The sequence below is a fragment of the Salmo trutta genome, chromosome 23 (assembly GCF_901001165.1).
Source record: "Salmo trutta chromosome 23, fSalTru1.1, whole genome shotgun sequence".
Lineage (NCBI taxonomy): Eukaryota > Metazoa > Chordata > Actinopteri > Salmoniformes > Salmonidae > Salmo > Salmo trutta.
The window spans coordinates 10,274,212-10,298,411 of NC_042979.1; the positions used below are offsets into that span (position 1 = coordinate 10,274,212).

The following is a 24,200-nucleotide window of genomic DNA, read 5'->3' on the forward strand; positions in this document are numbered from 1 at the left end:
CACAACACTTTGGTTCCTACCCTGCCACAATAACTCCTCCTTTGCATTTTAATTCGTTGTTATGTCAAACACTGTATTAAAAGTTCACACTATTATATTCTAACTATAGAATTAGACTAATCATTCTATTTCCATGATTACAACATTTCACCCAAGTGTTTTGCTCTAAATCGCAAGTCAAATCGCAATTGCAACATTTGCTGAAAAATATGGCCTAGATTGTTTGCCCATATCGTGCATCCCTTCGTGACAGTGTGGAAATGATCTGAAATGAGTGCAGAAAATGCAGAAATGTATGAAAATTGTTTTTGGTTAAAGCATAAAACAATCAGAATGGAGAAAGACCCATTGAAAATCACTTTGAATATATGCGTTGCCACCCTAGGACCACTCACTACTTGTTTTAAATATTTTTTTATTTAAAAAACATTAAATATCGTCAAATCGTCATTTTTTGGTTGTTGAAATACCTCAATATGATATTTTGGCCATATCACCCAGCCCTAACCCTGTCCACGCATTTCAAGGCTGCTTTGAGAAAATGATTTATCAGTGACCCAAGCCCTGCTCAGATAATCCCTACCCTTGAGTCGCCGAGTTATCATAGTGCTGCTGCAAATGTACATTGTCCCACGGGCGTTGGCAGTCATAATGTAAGTAACCTCATTTCTGTCCCTCTAACTCCCCTGAATGCCTCTGCCAATCCTACATCTTTTGTATGCAGTAATCATGTGCCTATGAACCTGAGTTACACTGTTAGCACTGAGCCGGTTTGCCTTAGAAGGAAGTCCACTGTGTGCAGCTCACCCTGCACCATCAGCTCAAACATAAATATCACTGTCATGTCTACCTCTAATAAGCTTGTCAAGTAAAGCAACAAAAAATAAACCCCAAAAAGTGCTAAAAAGAACTTGCTAGTAACCGATAACATTCATATACTGACTATCTCTGAAAGCCACTTAGATAATACCTTTTGATGATACAGTGGTAGTAATGCATGGTTTTAACATCTTCAGAAGAGACAGGAATGCCAAATGGTGGAGGTGTTGCCGTGTATGTTCAGAGTCATATTCCTGTAAAGCTTAGAGAGGAAATTCTGTTGAAGTAATATGGCTACAGATTCATTTGCCTCCCCTAAAGCCCATTCTGGTGGGAAGCTGCTATAGACCACCAAGTGCTAACAGTCAGTATCTGGATAATGTGTGAAATGTTTCATAATGTATGTGATATCAACAGAGGGGTATTTTCTGGGTGACCTAAATATTGTCTGGCTTTCATCAAGCTGCCCACTCAAGAAAACGCTTCAAGCTGTAACCAGTGCCTGCAACATGGTTCAGGTTCAGTCAACCTACCAGGGTAGTTACAAACAGCACAGGAATGAAATCATCAACATGTATTGATCATATCTTCACTAATGCTGCAGAAATCTGCTCTAAAGCAGTATCCTGATCCAACAGATGTAGTGATCGTAATATAGCAGCCATACCCAGGAAAACCAAAAGTTCCAAAGGCTGGGCCTAATAGTGTGTATAAGAGGTCATACAATACGTTTTCTAGTGATTCCTATGTTGAAAATGTGGTGTGTAATTGTATTTATTTAACTAGGCAAGTCATTCTTATTTACAATGATGGCCTACACTGGCCAAGCCAGGACGACGCTGGGCCAATTGTGCGCTGCCCTATGGGACTCCCAATCACGGCCGGTTGTGATACAGCCTGGATAATGAAGAGCAACCAGACGCTGCACTTTACACATTTATGAAATTGCTTATTCCAGTTACTAAATAAGCATGCACCTACTAAGAAAATGTATGTAAAAACATTTTAAATCAGTGGATTGATGTGGAATTGAAAAATTGTAGGGTTGAGAGGGATGAGGCAAAGGGAATGACAAACAAATCTGGCTGCACAGCCGATTGGCAAACACACTGTACATTGAGAAATAATGTGACTAAACCGAACAAAAAGAAGAAGAAACTGTACTATGAAACAAAGATACCGTAATTTCCGGACTATTAAGCGCACCTGAATATAAGCCGCACCCACTGAATTTAAAAAATAATATTATTTTGAACATAAATAAGCCGCACATGTCTATAAGCCGCAGGTGCCTACCGGTATATTGAAACAAATGAACTTTACACAGGCTTTAACGAAACACGGCTTGTAACAAAAATAAATAGGCTTTAACGAAACACGGCTTGTAACAAAAATAAATAGGCTTTAACGAAACACGGCTTGTAACAAAAAATAAAAAATTAGCAGTAAGCTTTAGTTGTCTTTTTGCACTGAGTCAATTTCTCACGCTGCTGTTTCCAACGTCTTATCATCGACTCATTAAGACCAAGCTCCCGTGCAGCAGCTCTATTTCCTTTTCCAACAGCCAGATCAATCGCCTTCAACTTGAAAGCTGCATCATATGCATTTCTCCGTGTCTTTACCATGGGTGACAAAATGACTACCGTAATCAGAATGATGGGAAGTATGAGAGCGCTCGATTTAATCTAAACAGTAAACAAAAAAGTTGTTTGACCTTAACCCGTTCGGCAATTTCATTGGTCTAATGAAAGCTTCATGCCGCCAAAAAACTGAGCACGTCACAGAATGTGTTTTTTTGAAAAAAAAAAAATTGAAAGCGGGAAAAATCCATATATTAGCCGCGTCATTGTTTAAGCCGCGGGGTTCAAAGCCTGGGAAAAAAATTGCGGCTTATAGTCCGGAATTTACGGTAAATGATATAAAGAATGATAGTAAAAAGCTGTGGAGCACCTTAAATTAAATTTTGGCCAAGAAGGCAAACTCTGCTCCATCATTCATTGAATCAGATGGCTCATTCATCACAAAACCCACTAATATTGCAAACTACTTAAATGATTTTCTCATTGGCAATGTTAGCAAACTTAGGCATGACATGCCAATAACATATTCTGAACCTACACATCCATGCATAACTGACCAAAGTATGAAAGACAAGCATTGTAATTTTAAATTCCGTAAAGTAAGTGTGGAAGAGGTGAAAAAAATTACAAGCCACCGGGGTCTGACAACTTGGATAGAAAATTACTGAGGATGATAGCGGACGATATTGCCACTCCTTTTTAGCATTTCACTGTAAGGTTGCATTCAGAGCATGTGACAAATAAAATTTGATACAATTTTATTTGCAATCTCTTCAATCTAAGCCTACAGGAATGTGTGTGCCTACAGGCCTGGAGGGAAGCAAAAGTCACAGTAGATCAATTAAAAGATTTTCAGCACGCTTATAGGGAAGGGCATTCAACATGTACGGCACTTACATAAGTGACTGATGATTGGCTGAGAGAAAGTGATAAAAAGATTGTGGGAGCTGTTTAGTTAGACTTTAGTGCAGCTTTTGACATTATCGATCATAATCTGCTGCTGGAAAAACTTGTGTTATGGCTTTACATCCCCTGCTATATTGTGAATTGTTTAACAGACCACAGAGCGTGTTCTTTAATGGAAGCCTCTCCAACATAATCCAGGTAGAGTCAGGCATTCCCCTGGGCAGCTGTCTAGGCCTCTTACTTTTTTCAATCTTTACTAATGACCTGCCACTGGCTCTGAGTAAAGCATGTGTGTCTATGTATCCTAATGACTCAACACTAGACACGTCAGCTACCACAGCAAGTGAAACGCCTGCAACACTTAAGGACATGCAGTCAGTTTCAGAATGGGTGGGAAAAAATAAGTCCTAAATATTTCAAAACAAGAAGCATTGTATTTGGGACAAATCATTCACTTGTAATGAATAAATGTGGAAATTGAGCAAGCTGAGGAGACTAAACTGCTTGGAATAACCCTGGAATGTAAACTATCATGATCAAAACACATTGATGCAACAGTAGCTAAGATGGGTAGAGGTCTTTCCACAATAAAGCACTGCTCTGCCTTCCTAACAACGCTATCTACAAAGGCAGGTCTTACAGGCCCTAGTTTTGTCGCACCTGGATTAATGTCCAGTTGTGTGGTCAGGTGCCACAAAGAGGGATGTAGGAAAATTACCAATTGGCCTTAAATGTACACGGAGAGCTAACAGTAATAATATGCACGTCAATCTCTCTTGGCTAAAGGTAGAGGAGAGATTATCTTCATCATTACTTGTATTTGAGAGAGGTATTGACATGTTGAATGCACCAAGCTGTCTATTTAAACTACTAGCATGGCCATCCATGCATACCCCACAAGACATGTTACCAGAGGCGCACAGTACTACATAGAGCCGTGACTAAATGGAACTCTATTCCACATCAAATAACTCATGTAAGCAGTAAAATGTGATTTAAAAAAACAGATAAAAATACACCTTTTGGAACAGCAGGGACTGTGAAGACACAGGCACATGTGGATTTTGTGTTGTAGATTTGCGGTAGTCGAGGAGTGGCCTGAGGGCTTACACTTAATGTGTTGTGAAAAGTGTTGTGTAATCTATTGTAATGTTTTTTAAATTGTATATAACTGCCTTAATATTGCTGTAAATACAAATACTGAAACCCTGTTTCAGTCTGCTTTCCACCAGACACTGGGAGATAAATGAACCTTTCAGCAGGACAATAACCTAAAACACAAGGCCAAATCTACACTGGAGTTGCTTACCAAGAAGAAAGTGAATGTTCCTGAGTGGCCGAGTTACAGTTTTGACTTATATCTACTTGGAAATACAGTTGAAGTCGGAAGTTTACATACACCTTAGCCAAATACATTTAAACTCAGTTTTTCACAATTCCTGACATTTAATCATAGTAAAAATCCCCTGTCATAGGTCAGTTTGGATCACCACTTTATTTTAAGAATGTGAAATGTCAGAATAATAGTAGAGAGAATGATTTATTTCAGCTTTTATTTCTTTCATCACATTCCCAGTGGCTCAGAAGTTTACATACACTCAATTAGTATTTGGTAGCATTGCCTTTAAATTGTTTAACTTGGGTCAAATGTTTTGGGTAGCCTTCCACAAGCTTCCCATAATAAGTTGGGTGAATTATGGCCCATTCCTCCTAACAGAGCTGGTGTAACTGAGTCAGGTTTGTAGGCCTCCTTGCTCGCACACGCTTTTTCAGTTCTGCCCACACATTTTCTGTAGGATTGAGGTCAGGGCTTTGTGATGGCCACTCCAATACCTTGACTTTGTTGTCCTTAAGCCATCTTGCCACAACTTTGGAAGTATGCTTGGGGTCATTGTCCATTTGGAAGACCCATTAGCGACCAAGCTTTAACTTCCTGACTGATGTCTTGAGATGTTGCTTCAATATAGCCACATAATTTTCCTCCCTCATGATGCCATCTATTTTGTGAACTGCACCAGTCCCTTCTGCAGCAAAACACCCCCACAACATGATGCTGCCACCCCCATGCTTCACGGTTGGGATGGTGTTCTTCGACTTTTTCCTCCAAACATAACAATGGTCATCATGGCCAAAAGGTGGTTTCATCAGACCATGGCGGTTTTGGAGCAGTTGCTTCTTCCTTCCTGAGCGGCCTTTCAGGTATGTGATGTGTATCTTCCAAGATGGCGTAGCAGTTCAGACGTCCTGTCGTGTCTCGTGTATATATATATTTACATATTTTTTTCTTCACTTATCTTTTTACATTTTTTTTTTTTATTCAAATACTCAACCTCAAAGCACTCTCCTGCAACCCGCCTCACCAATTTTAAAAAAACAAACAAAAAAAATAGTATTATTTACCTCATCTGAATTCCACAACAGAAGCTAGCCAGAGGTTAGCCATTTTCACTGGCTAACGTTGAAGTTCAGCTAGCCACGGTTAGCCGTCCTCAGCTGTCCATTAGCTCGAAAAGCTATCGCCAGTTTTTGTACAGCGCGACTCAGACCAGAGCATATCGGACCTATTCTCTCTCCTTTCCCCGATTTCTACCGCAGGCTCTGGACATTTACACCTGGATCTTGCAGCTAACTAGCTGCTACCTGAGTGACTATTGGCAACGTCGGTCACGGAATTAACACACATTATTGCGGAGCTGGCCAGCTAGCCAGCTGAGGAGCTCCGTCAGCCACTCGTAGGCTGTTCCTGAGCTAGCCAGCTGAAGTGTCTCCTGGGCTACAACTCACCTATCCTGACCCGTTTTACTGCCGATGCGGAGCCCCATCGGGTCTTCACGACTGGACCACCGACGTTATCTGCCCGAGGGAGTTATCCAACTGGCCCCTCCGTCGCGACGTAACCTGATCGCCCATCTGCGGCCGGCTAATCGTTAGCTGTCTTTTCGGCTGCGATCTGAATAGGTCTATCGGACACTTTTCTTGGGCCACTATAACTAACTATTTTGCCAACTTGGACAGGTCCCCCCTTCCACACGGAACCCCACTAACCCACAGACGGAAACGCACGAGGTGGCTAAAAACAGACCTCCCTCCCATCTTCCACCAGCTTGCTACCTATGGCCCGGCTAGCTGTCTGAATCTCACTGGACCCTCTGATCACTCGGCTAAGCATGCCTCTCCTTAATGTCAATATGCCTTGTCCATTGCTGTTCTGGTTAGTGTTTATTGGCTTATTTCACTGTAGAGCCTCTAGCCCTGCTCATTATACCTTATCCAACCTCTCAGTTCCTCCACCCACACATGCTATGACATCTTCTGGTTTCAATGATGTTTCTAGAGACAATATCTCTCTCATAATCACTAAATGCCTAGGTTTACCTCCTCTGTACTCACATCCCACCATACCTTTGTCTGTACATTATACCTTGAAGCTATTTTATCGCCCCCAGAAACCTGCTCCTTTTTCTCTCTATTCTGGACGTCACAGACGACCAATTCTTATAGCTTTTAGCCGTACCCTCATACTTATTCTTCTCTGCTCCTCTGGGGATGTAGAGGTGAATCCAGGCCCTGCAGTGCCTGGCTCCACTCCTACTCCCCAGGCGCTCTCTTTTGATGACTTCTGTAACCGTAATAGCCTTGGTTTCATGCATGTTAACATTAGAAGCCTCCTCCCTAAGTTTGTTTTATTCACTGCTTTAGCACACTCTGCCAACCCGGATGTCCTAGCTGTGTCTGAATCTTGGCTTAGGAAGTCCACCAAAAACTGTGAAATCATCATCCCTAACTACAACGTTTTCAGACAAGATAGAACGACCAAAGGGGGCGGTGTTGCAATCTACTGCAGAGATAGCCTGCAGAGTTCTGTCCTGCTATCCAGGTCTGTACCCAAACAATTTGAACTTCTACTTCTAAAAATCCATCTCTCCAAAAACAAGTCTCTCACCGTTGCCGCCTGCTATAGACCCCCCTCGGCCCCTAGCTGTGCTCTGGACACCATATGTGAACTGATTGCCCCCCATCTATCTTCAGAGCTCGTGCTACTAGGCGACCTAAACTGGGACATGCTTAACACCCCAGCCATTCTACAATCCAAGCTTGATGCCCTCAATCTCACACAAATTATTAATGAACCCACCAGGTACAACCCCAAAGCCGCAAACTCTGGCACCCTCATAGATATCATCCTAACCAATGTGCCCTCTAATTACACCTCTGCTGTTTTCAACCAAGATCTCAGCGATCACTGCCTCATTGCCTGCACCCGTAATGGGTCAGCGGTCAAACGACCTCCACTCATCACTGTCAAACGCTCCCTGAAACATTTCAACGAGCAAGCCTTTCTAATCGACCTGGCCCTGGTATCCTGGAAGGATATTGACCTCATCCCGTCAGTAGAGGATGCCTGGTTATATTTTAAAAATGCCTTCCTCTCCATCTTAAATAAGCATGCCCCTTTCAAGAAATTTAGAACCAGGAACAGATATAGCCCTTGGTTCTCCCCAGACCTGACTGCCCTTAACCAACACAAAAATATCCTGTGGCGTTCTGCATTAGCATCGAACTGCCCCCGCGATATGCAACTTTTTAGGGAAGTTAGAAACCAATACACACAGGCAGTTAGAAACGCCAAGGCTAGCTTTTTCAAACAAAAATTTGCTTCGTGCAACTCCAACTCTAAAAAGTTCTGGGACATTGTAAAGTCCATGGAGAATAAGAACACCTCCTCCCAACTGCCCACTGCACTGAGGATAGGAAACTCTGTCACCACCGATAAGCCCACTATAATTGAGAATTTCAATAAGCATTTTTCTACGGCTGGCCATGCTTTCCACCTAACTACCCCTACTGCATTCAACAGCACTGCACCCCCCACAGCTACTCGCCCAAACCTCCCCCATTTCTCCTTCTCCCAAATCCATTCAGCTGATGTTCTGAAAGAGCTGCAAAATCTGGACCCCTACAAATCAGCTGGGCTTGACAATCTGGACCCTTTCTTTCTAAAATTATCTGCCGAAATTATTGCAACCCCTATTACTAGCCTGTTCAACCTCTCTTTCGTGTCGTCTGAGATTCCCATAGATTGGAAAGCAGCTGCTGTCATCCCCCTCTTCAAAGGAGGTGACACTCTTGACCCAAATTGCTACAGACCTATATCCATCCTACCCTGCCTTTCTAAGGTCTTCGAAAGCCAAGTCAACAAACAGATTACCGACTATTTCGAATCCCACCGCACCCTCTCCGCTATGCAATCTGGTTTCAGAGCTGGTCATGGGTGCACCTCAGCCACGCTCAAGGTCCTAAACGACATCGTAACCGCCATCGATAAGAAACAATACTGTGCTGCCGTATTCATTGACCTGGCCAAAGCTTTTGACTCTGTTAATCACCACATCCTCATCGGCAGACTTAGTAGCCTTGGTTTCTCAAACGATTGCGTCGCCTGGTTCACCAACTACTTCTCTGACAGAGTTCAGTGTGTCAAATCGGAGGGCCTACTGTCTGGACCTCTGGCAGTCTCTATGGGGTACCACAGGGTTCAATTCTTGGGCCAACTCTTTTCTCTGTATACATAAATGATGTCGCTCTTGCTGCTGGTGAATCTCTGATCCACCTCTACGCAGACGACACCATTCTGTATACTTCTGGCCCTTCTTTGGACACTATGTTAACAACCCTCCAGACGAGCTTCAATGCCATTCAACTCTCCTTCCGTGGCCTCCAACTGCTCCTAAACACAAGTAAAACTAAATGCATGCTCTTCAACCGATCGCTGCCTGCACCTGCCCGCCCATCCAGCATAACTTCTTTGGACGGTTCTAACTTAGAATTTGTGGACAACTACAAATACCTAGGTGTCTGGTTAGACTGTAAACTCTCCTTCCAGACTCACATCAATCATCTCCAATCCAAAGTGAAATCTAGAATTGGCTTCCTATTTCGCAACAAAGCATCCTTCACTCATGCTGCCAAACATACCCTCGTAAAACTGACCATCCTACCAATCCTCGACTTCGGCGATGTCATTTACAAAATAGCCTCCAATACCCTACTCAACAAGCTGGATGCAGTCTATCACAGTGCCATCCGTTTTGTCACCAAAGCCCCATATACAACCCACCACTGCGATCTGTATGCTCTCGTTGGCTGGCCTTCACTTCATAATCGTCGCCAAACACATTGGCTCCAGGTCATCTACAAGACCCTGCTAGGTAAAGTCCCCCCTTATCTCCGCTCACTGGTCACCATAGCAGCACCCACCTGTAGCACGCGCTCCAGCAGGTATATCTCTCTGGTCACCCCTAAAGCCAACTCCTCCTTTGGTCGTCTCTCCTTCCAGTTCTCTGCTGCCAACGACTGGAACGAACTACAAAAATCTCTGAAATTGGAAACACTTATCTCCCTCACTAGCTTTAAGCACCAGCTGTCAGAGCAGCTCACAGATCACTGCACCTGTACATAGCCCATCTATAATTTAGCCCAAACTACTACCTCTTCCCCTACTGTATTTATTTATTTTATTTATTTTGCTCCTTTGCACCATATTATTTATATTTGAACTTTGAACTTTCTTCAAACTACAAATCTACCATTCCAGTGTTTTTCTTGCTATACTTTATTTACTTTGCCACCATGGCATTTTTTTGCTTTTACCTCCCTTATCTCACATCATTTGCTCACATTGTATATAGTCTTATTTTTTTTTTCTACTGTATTATTGACTGTATGTTGTTTCCTCCATGTGTAACTCTGTGTTGTTGTATGTTGTCGAACTGCTTTGCTTTATCTTGGCCAGGTCGCAATTGTAAATGAGAACTTGTTCTCAACTTGCCTACATGGTTAAATAAAGGTGAAATAAATAAATAAATAAATAAATAAAATAATGTCGATATAGGACTCATTTTACTGTGGATATAGATACTTTTGTACCCATTTCCATCTTCACAAGGCCCTTTGCTGTTGTTCTGGAATTGATTTGCACTTTTTGCACCAAAGTACGGTCGTCTCCAGGAGAGAGAACGTGTCTCCTTCCTGAGCGGTATGACGGCTGCGTGGTCCCATGGTGTTTATACTTGCGTACTATTGTTTGTACAGATGAACGTGGTACCTTCAGGAGTTTGGAAATTGCTCCAAGGATGAACCAGAGACTTGTGGAGGTCTACAATTTTGTTTCTGAGGTCTTGGCTGATTTCTTTTGATTTTCCCATGATGTCAAGCAAAGAGGGATTGAGTTTGAAGCTAGGCCTTGAAATACATCCACAGGTACACCTCGAATTGACTCAAATTATGTCAATTAGCCTATCAGAAGCTTCTAAAGCCATGACATCATTTTCTGGAATTTTCCAAGCTGTTTAAAGGCACAGTGAACTTAGTGTATTGTATACTTCTGACCCACTGGAATTGTGATACAATGAATTATAAGTGAAATAATCAAAATAATTACTTGTGTCATGCACAAAGTAAATTTCCTAACCTACTTGGCAAAACTATAGTTTGTTAAGAAATTTGTGAAGTGGTTGAAAAACGAGTTTCAGTGACTCCAACCTAAGTGTATGTACATTTTCGACTTCAACTGTATATGGCAAGTGTGTAAATGGGTGAGATTTTATTTAAAAAAAGAATAATAATTTGAATTCAGGCTGTAAAACAAAATGTGAAATAAGTCAAGGGGTATGAATACTTTCTGAAGGCACTATATCTCCGGGGCTAGTTTGTGTTAGATTACATAATGTAAATGAGTCAATATTTTCATGTTGGCACACCTTTTAGTTATCATTAAACGCTTTCAAAATGTGTACATGAATTTCTAAAAAAGATATAGTTGGTTTGAGGTTTATAAGTCATTGTGTAATTTACCGATGGTCCCTAGGCTAAATTTACCACAGGCATTACGATACGGTCGCGTGCAGCTGCACTCAGAATTGATAATTACTTGTGTGCAGCCAGCTGGGGGCATGTGGTTTGATTTGAAACAAACCACACTTTCATTCACGTTGTGATACTGTCTCGTCCACAAATCACACAACACTGTCTCGTCCAAAAATCTCACAACACGCCGTTTTGGATGAGACGGACTTTACGACCAAAATGTTCTTATTTACACTTAATAGTAAATTTTGAGAGTAGAATAAATATTTCTGACTCATATTCTGACAAATATTAACACCACGTAGGCTATTTTCTAAATGAGAAGTTGGTTTTTAGGGGCAGTTGCTCTTTAAAAGCAGACCTTCAGTTTCAAACTTATAATTGATACTTTTAACAAGAGGAAGAGGCGAAGCAAGAGGTTTCACTTTTCGCCAAAATCTGTCCAAAATAACCCAATGTGGTTCTATGGCCTTATCTTGCACCTAAGCTTGTTGCCTGCCTTCCTGCCTTTGAGACAACAACTCAAGGGTGGCAAGATGAGCATCTCGTCAATTTTAGGGATGTGTACGGTTCTTTGAATATTTGAACGGATGCCAGTATTCGAATACTTGTGAGAGTATACATTTTAGCGAGAAAACAATGATAGGCCTATTTTATACCCGAAAAGGCTTTTTCTAATAAAAATAAACGCAATATTCATGTGACATAGTTGCATACAAGAATATACCATGACATTTCAAATGATTAATTTCATAAAACAACAAAGTTTTCAACTTAGTTTTTACAATGTGCACGGTGCGCCCCATAAAAATACTGACAGATGACCAGTAGCCTTCATGTGTGTAACTTGTTTTTGTTGGCCAATCAAGGGGGAAAATTGGCTCAGCGTGTAGCAAGTGGAGTGAGAGTTTACTAAAGCAATGCAAAATGGATGAAATTACAGAATTAAAAGTTACAGAACTGAGAAGGAGTAGGCTACAACGAGCAACCAATAGGTAGGCTGTTGTTTATCTGAATGGGGTTTGGGAGAAAGTACAGCATGTGGCCTCAACTAGCTAGCTTCTCTAGGCTACTCCAGTCAAGACAGGCACTGTTATATGGGATCATAAATAACATTGTGGCTGCTACAAGTTAGATAGTCTAGGCTGTAGTAGAGTTGTTCTCTCCTCCCCCGTCTGTTCGTTCCCATCTCATAAATTACAAACCGGCCCATCTGCAGCTGAAGCGATAGCGTGGCAGCCTTTATCCCTCACGCAGCAGTGCTCAGGTTAGAAGAGTCACATGTATTTCGAATATCCGGCTAAAAAAATGCATGATACTATTCCAATAGTGAAATTATTTCAAACCCCCATCCCTAGTCATTATATACAGATCTTTGTTTTAACAACCCTTTATATCTGTCTATTTACCTTCACATCTACTGCTGCTCTGTGATGAGCAATAATGCACTTCAGTCAAAAACAACTTCACTTCCCTAAGTTTCAGTTCCTCCTTGAAGAAACAAAATGCTGCTATTTCAGCCTCTCCTCATCATTTGCTTACATTGAAAGTCAATATAAAAAAAAAGTTCTTTTTTTTACCCTCGCAGGTGTCGTCTCCTTCAGACATGAGCTCGTCGTCAGAGCAGATGTTGAGCACGTTAACCAGCATCTCTGTCACTGTAGGAACACACACACACGGTTACCACACACACACACATCATCATCTCACAGGTCAGTTTTGCAAAGGTAACATGGAGCCCGAAGTTATCACACACACACTCACCTTTCTCGCCTACAAAGGGCAGAGACCAGGTGAAGACGTCCATGAAGTTGGGCAGCCAGTAGGGGTGGGGGGAGCAGTTGAACTGCCTGATGTTCATCACGTTGTTCTCATACTTCAGCACTGCCGCTACAAGGACACACACACATATATACATAATCTATCTACCCTGTGTTGCCATGGTTTCTATCCCGTTGTCATGGTTTCTACCTTGTTGTCATGGTTTCTTCCCTGTTGTCGTGGTTTGAAATGGAGTGTGGCCTTGGTAATTTGTTTACCTTTGTTGTTGTACACGTCCAGGTAATTCGGAGCAGAGAAGATCGTGATCAGAGAAGGAAAACCTGTCGTCTGGCTTTTCCTGTACATTCTATACCTGAAATACACATTAAACAGGAAATACACTCTTTATATCACGAAACAGTATTATACTACTACTACTATTAATATTATTATTATTCATGCGTCATATTATGGATAATACTCACCCAGCGTCCTGGGCTTCATGTGCTCTTATTACTGACAGCAGATTATTGTTCATCAGAAAGTCACATACTGCTGGGTAACTGTAGAAGTAGGAGCAGCCTCTAACAGAGTTATGAGCAAAGTGTTCCTGGGTCTTCTCAGAGCCGTAGTCTTCTCCAGGGTCCGACCACAGCAGGTCACACATGGGTCCGAATGCAGGGGGCTCCTTAAACCGATCCAGCTGGTCAACACAGAGTTAAACAAAGTTGATCTACAGGGTTTCCCAATTAAACACAGTTAAAACACTTAACATAGCCAGCTAAACCAATTAAAATGATTACGTTAACCCAGAGCAGGTCAGGGATTAGAGGTCAGGGGTCATACCTTGCGTATGTCATCCAGGCAGGTGATTTCAGGGCTCAGGCCTCCGTGGACACATAGGAACTGCTGGTTGAGGAGAGCAGCCAAGGGAAGGCAGTCAAACGCCTCCATACACGCATCATACACACGCTCAGAGTACTTTATCTTACCTAGAACACAACAAAGAGGACATTATTACTATTCCACCCATGCACCCACCCACACATAGGCACACCCACACAGGTGCACACACACACACACACACACACACACACACACACACACACACACACACACACACACACACACACACACACACACACACACACACACACACACACACACACACACACACACACACACACACACACACACACACACACACAGGCGCACACACTAAATACACAAGGACCACTCACACTAAATACACAAGGACCACTCACACTCTTGTTTAAAGGTGAAGTACTCTGTGAGATGTCGGCACTCATGGTTTCCTCTGAGTAGGAACAGAGTGGTGGGGTGGTTGATCTTCAGAGTCCACAGGAACAACACACACTGAAGATAGAAAGAGTGTGTGTGAGATCCCTCTCATGATGCTAACGTTAGTATCATAATAAGAATCATAGCTAAAATGCTAACGATAGCTAGCTACGATTCCTATCGTGACGCTAACGTTGGCTACGATTCCTATCGTGACGCTAACGTTGGCTACGATTCCGATCGTGACGCTAACGTTGGCTACGATTCCTATCGTGACGCTAACGTTGGCTACGATTCCTATCGTGACGCTAACGTTGGCTACGATTCCTATCGTGACGCTAACGTTGGCTACGATTCCTATCGTGACGCTAACGTTGGCTACGATTTCTATCGTGACGCTAACGTTGGCTACGATTCCTATCGTGACGCTAACGTTGGCTACGATTCCTATCCTGACGCTAGCGTTGGCTACGACTCCTATCATGACGCTAGCGTTGGCTACGACTCCTATCCTGACGCTAGCGTTAGCTGCGATTCCTATACTGACGCTAGCGTTAGCTGCGACTCCTATCCTGACGCTAGCTTCAGCTGCGATTCCTATCATGATGCTAGCTTCAGCTACGATTCCTATCATGATGCTAGCTTCAGCTACGATTCCTATCATGATGCTAGCTTCAGCTACGATTCCTATCATGATGCTAGCTTCAGCTACGATTCCTATCATGACGCTAGCGTTAGCTGCGACTCCTATCCTGACGCTAGCTTCAGCTGCGACTCCTATCCTGACGCTAGCTTCAGCTGCGACTCCTATCCTGACGCTAGCTTCAGCTGCGACTCCTATCCTGACGCTAGCTTCAGCTGCGACTCCTATCCTGACGCTAGCTTCAGCTGCGACTCCTATCATGATGCTAGCTTCAGCTACGATTCCTATCATGATGCTAGCTTCAGCTACAATTCCTATCATGATGCTAGCTTCAGCTATGATTCCTATCATGATGCTAGCTTCAGCTACGATTCCTATCATGATGCTAGCTTCAGCAACAATTCCTATCATGATGCTAGCTTCAGCTACGATTCCTATCATGATGCTAGCTTCAGCTATGATTCCTATCATGATGCTAGCTTCAGCAATTATTATTATTTTTTTTTGCTAGCTTCAGCTATGATTCCTATCATGATGCTAGCGTTAGCGATGATCACCACAGCTAGGATAGGCCAACTTTTCCCACATTTCCCCCCCGTGCGCCAGGCTCCTAGCAATTCAAGTTCTAGGCAATGAGATTCAGTTCCTTGCCATTTGATTGAGAGCTAGCAAGATACACACACAGCAGAAAGAAGGAGAGCAATGACATGGGGCACATATCTTCACATACACTATGTGACGTAGTATGGGATTTTCAGGGACCACTTGTCTCTAAAGCGCTACTTTCACAACTACTGGCTCTACAGTGCTACTTTCAGAACTACAAAAGTACCGGAGTATCTCTTTAATTAATTAGAATACATGCTATTCACAGCCTTCCCACAATATTTTTAAAGTGGGACACAAAACCCAACAGTGTGTGTTGGGTTAGGGAGTGTAGTGTGTGTTTCTGTTTGTCTGTGTGGGGGAGGGCAGTGGTACTGGGTAGTGTGCTTCCTGTCTATTTAAAGATGTGCTCCTAAGCCCTGCGACTCAAGGCTGTGTAACAGGCCATGACTCCAAATGTCAGATGAAACAGCAGATGCTGAAACACACACTGACCTCGATGCTGAAGTACCCTCGATCAACATAGTCCCCCAGGAACAGGTAGCGGGTGCTGTTGGGTGAGCCGCCCACCTCAAACAGCTTCATCAGGTCAAAGAACTGGCCATGGACATCCCCACACACTGCAACACACACACACACACGTTAGAGGTCTGTCTGTCTGAATATGTTAGGGGTTAATTAGAGGTCAGAGGTTACCTGTAATAGGTGCTTCCACCTCCAGCATGCATTTCTCTTGTCGCAGGATGTTGGCTCCATCAGTGATGATGCGTAGAGCTGCTTCCTCCTCAAGGCGGCCCTCCTTAACCAGATGGCTCTTCAGTACCTCAACACTGGGCTTCCCATCTACATACAGGTCCTTTACAGTCAGCCTGGAACCAGGGGGGTAGGGCACCGCTACAACACAATAAAACAACATTTGTTATTTATTTATTTAACTAGGCAAGTCAGTTAAGAACAAATTCTTATTTACAATGGCGGCCTACCCCGGCCAAACCCGGACGATGCTGGGCTAATTGTGCGCTGCCCTATGGGACTCCCAATCACAGCCGGATGTGATGCAGCCTGGATTAACCGAATACACACTACTAACTAAAGGTCGACCGATTAATCGGCAGGGCTGATTAATTAGGGCCGATTTCAAGTTTTCATAAAAAACATTTTTTTTCCTTTTTAAAATCGGCCTTTTTGGGTGCCGATTATGGCCGATTACGTTGCAATCCGCAAGGAAACTGCGTGGCAGGCTGACCACTTGTTACGCGAGTGAAGCGTCAAAAGGACCTTGTGGCTGCAAGGAGCCAAGGTAAGTTGCTAGCAAGCATTAAACTTATCTTATAAAAAAACAATCAAACTACACATGCTTGATGATATTACTAGGTTAAATAGCTTGTCCTGCGTTGCATATACAGTTGAAGTCGGAAGTTTACATACACCTCAGCCAAATACATTTAAACTCAGATTTTCACAATTCCTGACATTTAATCATAGTAAAAAATTCCCTGTCTTAGGTCAGTTTGGATCACCACTTTATTTTATGAATGTGACATGTCAGAATAATAGTAGAGAGAATTATTTCTTTCAGCTTTTTTATTTCTTTCATCACATTCCCAATGGGTCAGAATTGTACATACTCTCAATTAGTATTTGGTAGCATTGCCTTTAAATTGTTTAACTTGGGTCAAATATTTTGGGTAGCCTTCCACAAGCTTCCCACAATAATTTGGGTGAATTTTGGCCCATTCCTCCAGACAGAGCTGGTGTAACTGAGTCCTATTTTTGTTTCATCAGACCAGAGGACATTTCTCCAAAAAGTACAATCTTTGTCCCATGTGCAGTTGCAAACTGTAGTCTGTTTTTTTTAATGGCAGTTTTGGAGCAGTGGCTTCTTCCTTGCTGAGCGGCCTTCAGGTTATGTCGATATACAACTCGTTTTACTGTGGATATAGAAACTTTTGTACCCGTTTCCTCCAGCATCTTCTCAAGGTCCTTTGCTGTTGTTCTGGGATTGATTTGCACTTTTCGCACCAAAGTACGTTCATCTCTAGGAGACAATGCGTCTCCTTCCTGAGCGGTATGACGGCTGCGTGGTCCCATGGTGTTTATACTTCTGTACTATCGTTTGTACAGATGAATGCGGTACCTTCAGGCATTTGGAAATTGCTCTCAAGGATGAACCAGACTTGTGGAGGTCTACAATTTTGTTTCTGAGGTCTTGGCTGATTTCATTTGATTTTCCCATGATGTCAAGCAAAGAGGCACTGAGTTTGAAGGTAGACCTTGAAATACATCCACAGGTACACCTCCAATTGACTCAAATGATGTCAATTAGCCTATCAGAAGCTTCTAAAGCCATGGCATCATTTTCTGTGATTTTCCAAGCTGTTTAAAGGCACAGTCAACTTAGTGTATGTAAACTTCTGACCCACTGGAATTGTGATAGTGAATTATAAGTGAAATCATCTGTCTGGAAACAATTGTTGGAAATATTGTGTCATGCACAAAGTAGATGTCCTAATTGACTTGCCAAAACTATAGTTTGTTAACAAGAAATTTGTGGAGTGGTTGAAAAACGAGTTTTAATGACTCCAACCTAAGTGTATGTAAACTTCCGACTTTAACTGTAATCAATGCGGTGCCTGTTAATTTATCATCGAATCACAGCCTACTTCATCTTCGCCAAACGGGAAATGATTTAACAAAAGCGCATTGCCGATAAAAGCACAATCTTTGCACAAATGTACCTAACCATAAACATCAATGCCTTTCTTAAAATCAATACACAGAAGTATCTTTTTTAAAACCTGTATATTTAGTTAAAAGAAATTCATGTTAACAGGCAATATTAACTAGGGAAATTGTGTCACTTCTCTTGCGTTCAGTGCAAGCAGAGTCAGGGTATATGCAACCGTTTGGGCCGTCTGGCTCGTTGCTAACTATGAACTAATTTGCCAGAATATTACATAATTATGACATAACATTAAAGGTTGTGCAATGTAACAGCAATATTTAGACTTAGGGTTGCCACCCGTTCGATAAAATACGCAACGTTTCCGTATTTTACTGAAAGAATAAATGTTTTGTTTTCGAAATTATAGTTTCCGGATTTGACCATATTAATGACCAAAGGCTCGTATTTCTGTGCTTATTATATTATAATTTAGTCTATGATTTGATATTTGATAGAGCAGTCTGAGCGATGGTAGGCAGCAGCAGGCTCGTCATTCAAACAGCACTTTCCTGCATTTGCCAGCAGCTCTTAGCAATGCTTGAGGCACAGCGCTGTTTTTGACTTCAAACCTATCAACTCCCGAGATTAGGCAGGCAATACTAAAGTGCCTATAAGAACATACAATAGTCAAAAAGTATATGAAATACAAATGGTATAGAGAGAAATAGTTGACGCGTCATAACTCCTATAATAACTACAACCTAAAACTTCTTAACTGGGAATATGGAACCACCAGCGTTGATATGTTCTCATGTTCTGAGCAAGGAATTTAAACATTAGCTTTTTTACATGGCACATATTGCACTTTTACTTTCTTCTCCAACACTGTGTTTTTGCATTATTTAAACCAAATTTAACATGTTTCATTATTTATTTGAGACTAAATAGATTATGTATTATATTAAGTTAAAATAAAAGTGTTCCTTCTTCATTCAGTATTGCTGTAATTGTCATTATTACAAATATATATTTTTTTTATATACACTGCTCAAAAAAATAAAGGGAACACTTAAACAACACAATGTATCTCCAAGTCAATCACACTTCTGTGAAATCAAACTGTCCACTTAGGAAGCAACACTGATTGACAATAAATTTCACATGCTGTTGTGCAAATGGAATAGACAACAGGTGGAAATTATAGGCAATTAGCAAGACACCCTCAATAAAGGAGTGGTTCTGCAGGTGGGGACCACAGACCACTTCTCAGTTCCAATGCTTCCTGGCTGATGTTTTGGTCACTTTTGAATGCTGGCGGTGCTTTCACTCTAGTGGTAGCATGAGATGGAGTCTACAACCCACACAAGTGGCTCAGGTAGTGCAGCTCATCCAGGATGGCACATCAATGCGAGCTGTGGCAAGAAGGTTTGCTGTGTCTGTCAGCGTAGTGTCCAGAGCATGGAGGCGCTACCAGGAGACAGGCCAGTACATCAGGAGACGTGGAGGAGGCCGTAGGAGGGCAACAACCCAGCAGCATGACCGCTACCTCCACTTTTGTGCAAGGAGGAGCAGGAGAAGCACTGCCAGAGCACTGCAAAATGACCTCCAGCAGGCCACAAATGTGCATGTGTCTGCTCAAACGGTCAGAAACAGACTCCATGAGGGTGGTATGAGGGCCCCACGTCCACAGGTGGGGGTTGTGCTTACAGCCCAACACCGTGCAGGACGTTTGGCATTTGCCAGAGAACACCAAGATTGGCAAATTTGCCACTGGCGCCCTGTGCTCTTCACAGATGAAAGCAGGTTCACACTGAGCACGTGACAGACGTGACAGAGTCTGGAGACGCCGTGGAGAACGTTCTGCTGCCTGCAACATCCTCCAGCATGACCAGTTTGGCGGTGGGTCAAACTTGTTTGGGGGGCCGCACAGCCCTCCATGTGCTTGCCAGAGGTAGCCTGACTGCCATTAGGTACCAATATGAGATCCTCAGACCCCTTGTGAGACCATATGCTGGTGCGGTTGGCCCTGGGTTCCTCCTAATGCAAGACAATGCTAGACCTCATGTGGCTGGAGTGTGTCAGCAGTTCCTGCAAGAGGAAGGCATTGATGCTATGGACTGGCCCGCCCGTTCCCCAGACCTGAATCCAATTGAGCACATCTGGGACATCATGTCTCGCTCGATCCACCAACGCCACATTGCACCACAGACTGTCCAGGAGTTGGCGGATGCTTTAGTCCAGGTCTGGGAGGAGATCCCTCAGGAGACCATCCGCCACCTCATCAGGAGCATGCCCAGGCATTGTAGGAGGTCATACAGGCACGTGGAGGCCACACACACACTACACACACACTACTGAGCCTCATTTTGACTTGTTTTAAGGACATTGCATCAAAGTTGGATCAGCCTGTATTGTGGTTTTCCACTTTAATTTTGAGTGTGACTCCAAATCCAGACCTCCATGGGTTGATAAATTGGATTTCCATTGATTATTTTTGTGTGATTTTGTTGTCAGCGCATTCAACTATGTAAAGAAAAAAGTATTTAATAAGATTATTTCTTTCATTCAGATCTAGGATGTGTTGTTTAAGTGTTCCCTTTATTTTTTTGACCAGTGTATATATATATATAAAAAAAAATGGCAGATTAATCGGTATCGTCTTTTTTTGGTCCTCCAATAATCATTATCGGCGTTGAAAAATCATAATCAGTCGACCTCTACTACTAACACTAACTTGCTAAATACTGTAAATAATTGGTGCATTAAACACCCTCAAGCATCTGTTGGTCAATTGACCCCAGGACCCACCCCCTAATGTATCTATTGGTCAATTGAACCCCAGGACACACCCTCTGGAGACTTCAGGGTGTCCATCCTTTCACATAAAGAGGTGTTGGCTCTAGAGAAAGAGAGAGCATTTATGGGTGTACTGCATGGCTGAGTCAGTGGGTAAGAATAGAGCGTCACATTTGCATTAGGACTAGTTATTTTATCAGGAAGAGCAGGTTTGACTGGCAAATAACCATCTCTATCTGTGTCTCTCCTCTCTGTCTCGGGGCTATATTAAGTGTTAAGTCCTAACCACATTAATAATCTACCATTCATTCATTAGAACCCAGTCTTTTATGTTATCGTCGGCATGGGGCCAGGTATTGCATCCATAATTTCCGCTATGAAAATTGTACAAATATTTATTCCCTTCGGTCTGGCTATAGATCTCTGTCGCCTTTCTCGGCCGAGTGATCTAGTTAGTGTAAAACTTCCAAACAGAAGCAGGTCACACAGACAGACTGAGCCAATCATGTCACACTAAACTAGTTCATCATATCTAACCCATACACTGAATACTGGTTCATCTTATCCAGAGTGACTCCACACTAAACACACTCTAGTCCCGGGCATAGCTACTGTATATGATAGAGTTCTTCCCTGGGACCTGCATCAGGGACCATATCCATACATGCATGTATGAAGACATAGTCGTTACACAGGCAGAGCGATGCAGCTGGCTGGCCTGATCAGGTTACCATCGGTAAATAAGCCAAAAGGTCAAAACGTCAACCCTCACAGAGCATTGACAACCCACCCACACAGACGCCCACACACACCTCTGACCAAAACGGATTATTGATCGCAGCCAATTCTTTTAAAATGCATGCTCGCGTTGTACCAGAAACATTTAAAGGCATAGGCTGCATTATTTGGACAAACAACGGTCTGCCACTAATCCAAATATTAGCATGAGAGATGTGTTCTGCCAACTTTCTATTTTAAATGCTATAAAAATACATTTAAAACTACAGGTAACATCAGATTAAGCAGATTTTGATTTACACAAGTTACATTGTGTGTGTATATAATTTAAAGAATATTTTTGAAATGTAATTGAATGTGTACTATGCCAGCTAAAAGCTGAATTAGAGTAGACTAAAACATACAAGAAAAGCATTTCAATTAATAAGACGAAATACAACAAAATCAAAAGATAAGGGAGCAAGAAGCAAGAATGGAGGTAGAACGGTCTTATCAGCGGAGGGAGCATCTTGGTCAGTCACAGCCAGGGAGGTCAGTGGTCATGTCAGAGTCATGCTATATACCTATGTATGAGTGTGTGAGGGCTAGCAATGTGATCGTATACAGCCTAGTGCTTTCTGTAGGATGATGGTTAGCCTGGCAGCGTCTGAGAGATGCAGGTATAATGACATCATCTTCATGCTCCTAAGCACCATTTACCCACGGAGCCTATCACTCACTCACACTCTCTCTCTCTCGGTCCACAACAAAGGACATTGTCATAAAGCCAGAGGTCACTACTTACTCCTCGTCAGTCCCTGTGGCCTAGCCCAAAGTCCATGAGTCCTGCTGTTATTTTCATAATATAGATCAGGGTTAGATCAGGCTACACGCAGTACCTGCTACCTGTTACAGTTGAGACAGAGCAGTAGCTATGCACTGTTAGGCCTGCCATTTGCATGCTGTACCATTCAAGTCCATTACAAATAGAAGCAGATACTTCAAAAGCAAATGCTGCAATTTGGTAGCAAAGCAAATCACCCCCCCCTCTCCTAATAAGCCACCCAGGCTGTAAATCAAAAAGACCCGCTCTATGGCACTCAGTCCACAGACAGTCATTCAGCATATGCCGCAGGAACCGTATGTGTGTGTGTGTGTGTGTGTAGACCATCACACACACTCTTTTTCTCTCTCTCTCTCACACACACACACACACACACACACACACACACACACACGTCTATTGAACCAGATATATTTAAATTCAGTCAGATTCAACAAAAATAGAATCAAGCTAGGACTAGGAGGCTCAAAAACAGTTTACTACCTAGTTTGTTAGTCCAAGATTGACGGCCAAATCTAAGTTATTTGGTGTCAAATATTTACTAGCTAGCTGCTTGACATTCTATCATGACATGTCATGTCCTCCTACTAGTACTGCAGGCTAACAAGCTAGCAAGGGATGCTAGGAAATAAACAGATGCCATATTATCCCACTTGCGCCAAACAAGCCAAACAGTGAACAACAATGACCTAACTAGCTAGTTAGCTAAATTAGTTAGCTTGATTGCTAGTTAACTAACTAGCTGTAATAATCGTGTAACTAGCTAGCTAACGTTAAATTCTCTGCGACCACTTGCTGAATTAATAGAGATACTATAGTATACCTTTAATGGGCCGCTCCGTGGTGGATAGTTTGGTTGGCGTTTGGTCTTTCGTCACCGACATCTCGGTGTATCTTCCCCAGCAGGAAACAGCTAGCTAATGGTGTGAATTCCTCGGCGTAGCTAGCAGGCTAGCTGGTGAAATGAGCTAGCCGTGCTGCTCGCTAGCTAGCTCGAACAGCACCTCTGGATCCGCAGCCTTCCTCTACCGCAGCGGGCTTGCAGACTAGGGCAGTGCAGATCAACTAGGCAGGAGCGTAAATTAGTTAGCTAGCTGTAGATGTGAGGGGGAGGGAAAGGGGAAGATCACTTTAACCACTAAATGAAAGCTTTTTTTTCCTGCCTTGTCTCTCTGCCCTGCGCTGCGGAGGTAACGTTAGCTAGCCAGCTGCTGTCAATTTCTGTCAGATGAATCGACCGCTCCAGTCCAGGAAACGATTTCCAGCCAATCTCACTGTCACTTTGCTCAGGTTTACACACCGCGCATCAGTTCATGTCTTAATTTCATCTGTTTGTTCTTGGCTGTGCCTCATTTGGTCCAGGCCTCTCGGTTTGGGTTTTGGTCGTGATCAAATGTATCGTCCAGACTCTGCTGTCGGATTACTGTAATCCACCACAAACGGATTTCCTACAACATGGCTGTGTCTGTCTAACGCATGGTGTTGTGGGTAGTGTAGTATTATTGTCATGCCGGCACACAACTATTGGGACACACACTTATGGGACACACACTACGGGACATACACTTATGGGACACAGGACACACCTGTCTGCTTGTAGGCCGCACACACACACTGGTTTTCTTTCAATACCAACATATTATTGGTCAAGTGTCTTGAAAATGTACGTTCGTGCACGCTGTTAAGGCTGTTTGG

General features: G+C 42.8%; 1 protein-coding gene across 3 annotated transcripts in view; it reads right to left on the reverse strand.

The window, feature by feature from the left end:
* The window catches only part of LOC115159283 (serine/threonine-protein phosphatase 2B catalytic subunit gamma isoform), a 39,831-nt gene extending 15,854 nt beyond the window's left edge, over positions 1–23,977 (reverse strand). For all 3 annotated transcript variants that reach the window (XM_029708855.1, XM_029708854.1, XM_029708853.1), the window contains exons 1-9: positions 23,329–23,977; positions 16,180–16,377; positions 15,979–16,103; positions 14,198–14,309; positions 13,779–13,924; positions 13,418–13,635; positions 13,211–13,305; positions 12,936–13,061; positions 12,752–12,829 (exon numbers count right to left, since the gene is read on the reverse strand). In XM_029708855.1, coding sequence (XP_029564715.1) covers positions 12,752–12,829; positions 12,936–13,061; positions 13,211–13,305; positions 13,418–13,635; positions 13,779–13,924; positions 14,198–14,309; positions 15,979–16,103; positions 16,180–16,377; positions 23,329–23,389 — 1,159 coding nt within the window. In that variant the 5' untranslated portion in view covers positions 23,390–23,977. The remainder of the gene's footprint in view (positions 1–12,751; positions 12,830–12,935; positions 13,062–13,210; positions 13,306–13,417; positions 13,636–13,778; positions 13,925–14,197; positions 14,310–15,978; positions 16,104–16,179; positions 16,378–23,328) is intronic.
* Between the last annotated feature and the right edge of the window lie 223 nt (positions 23,978–24,200).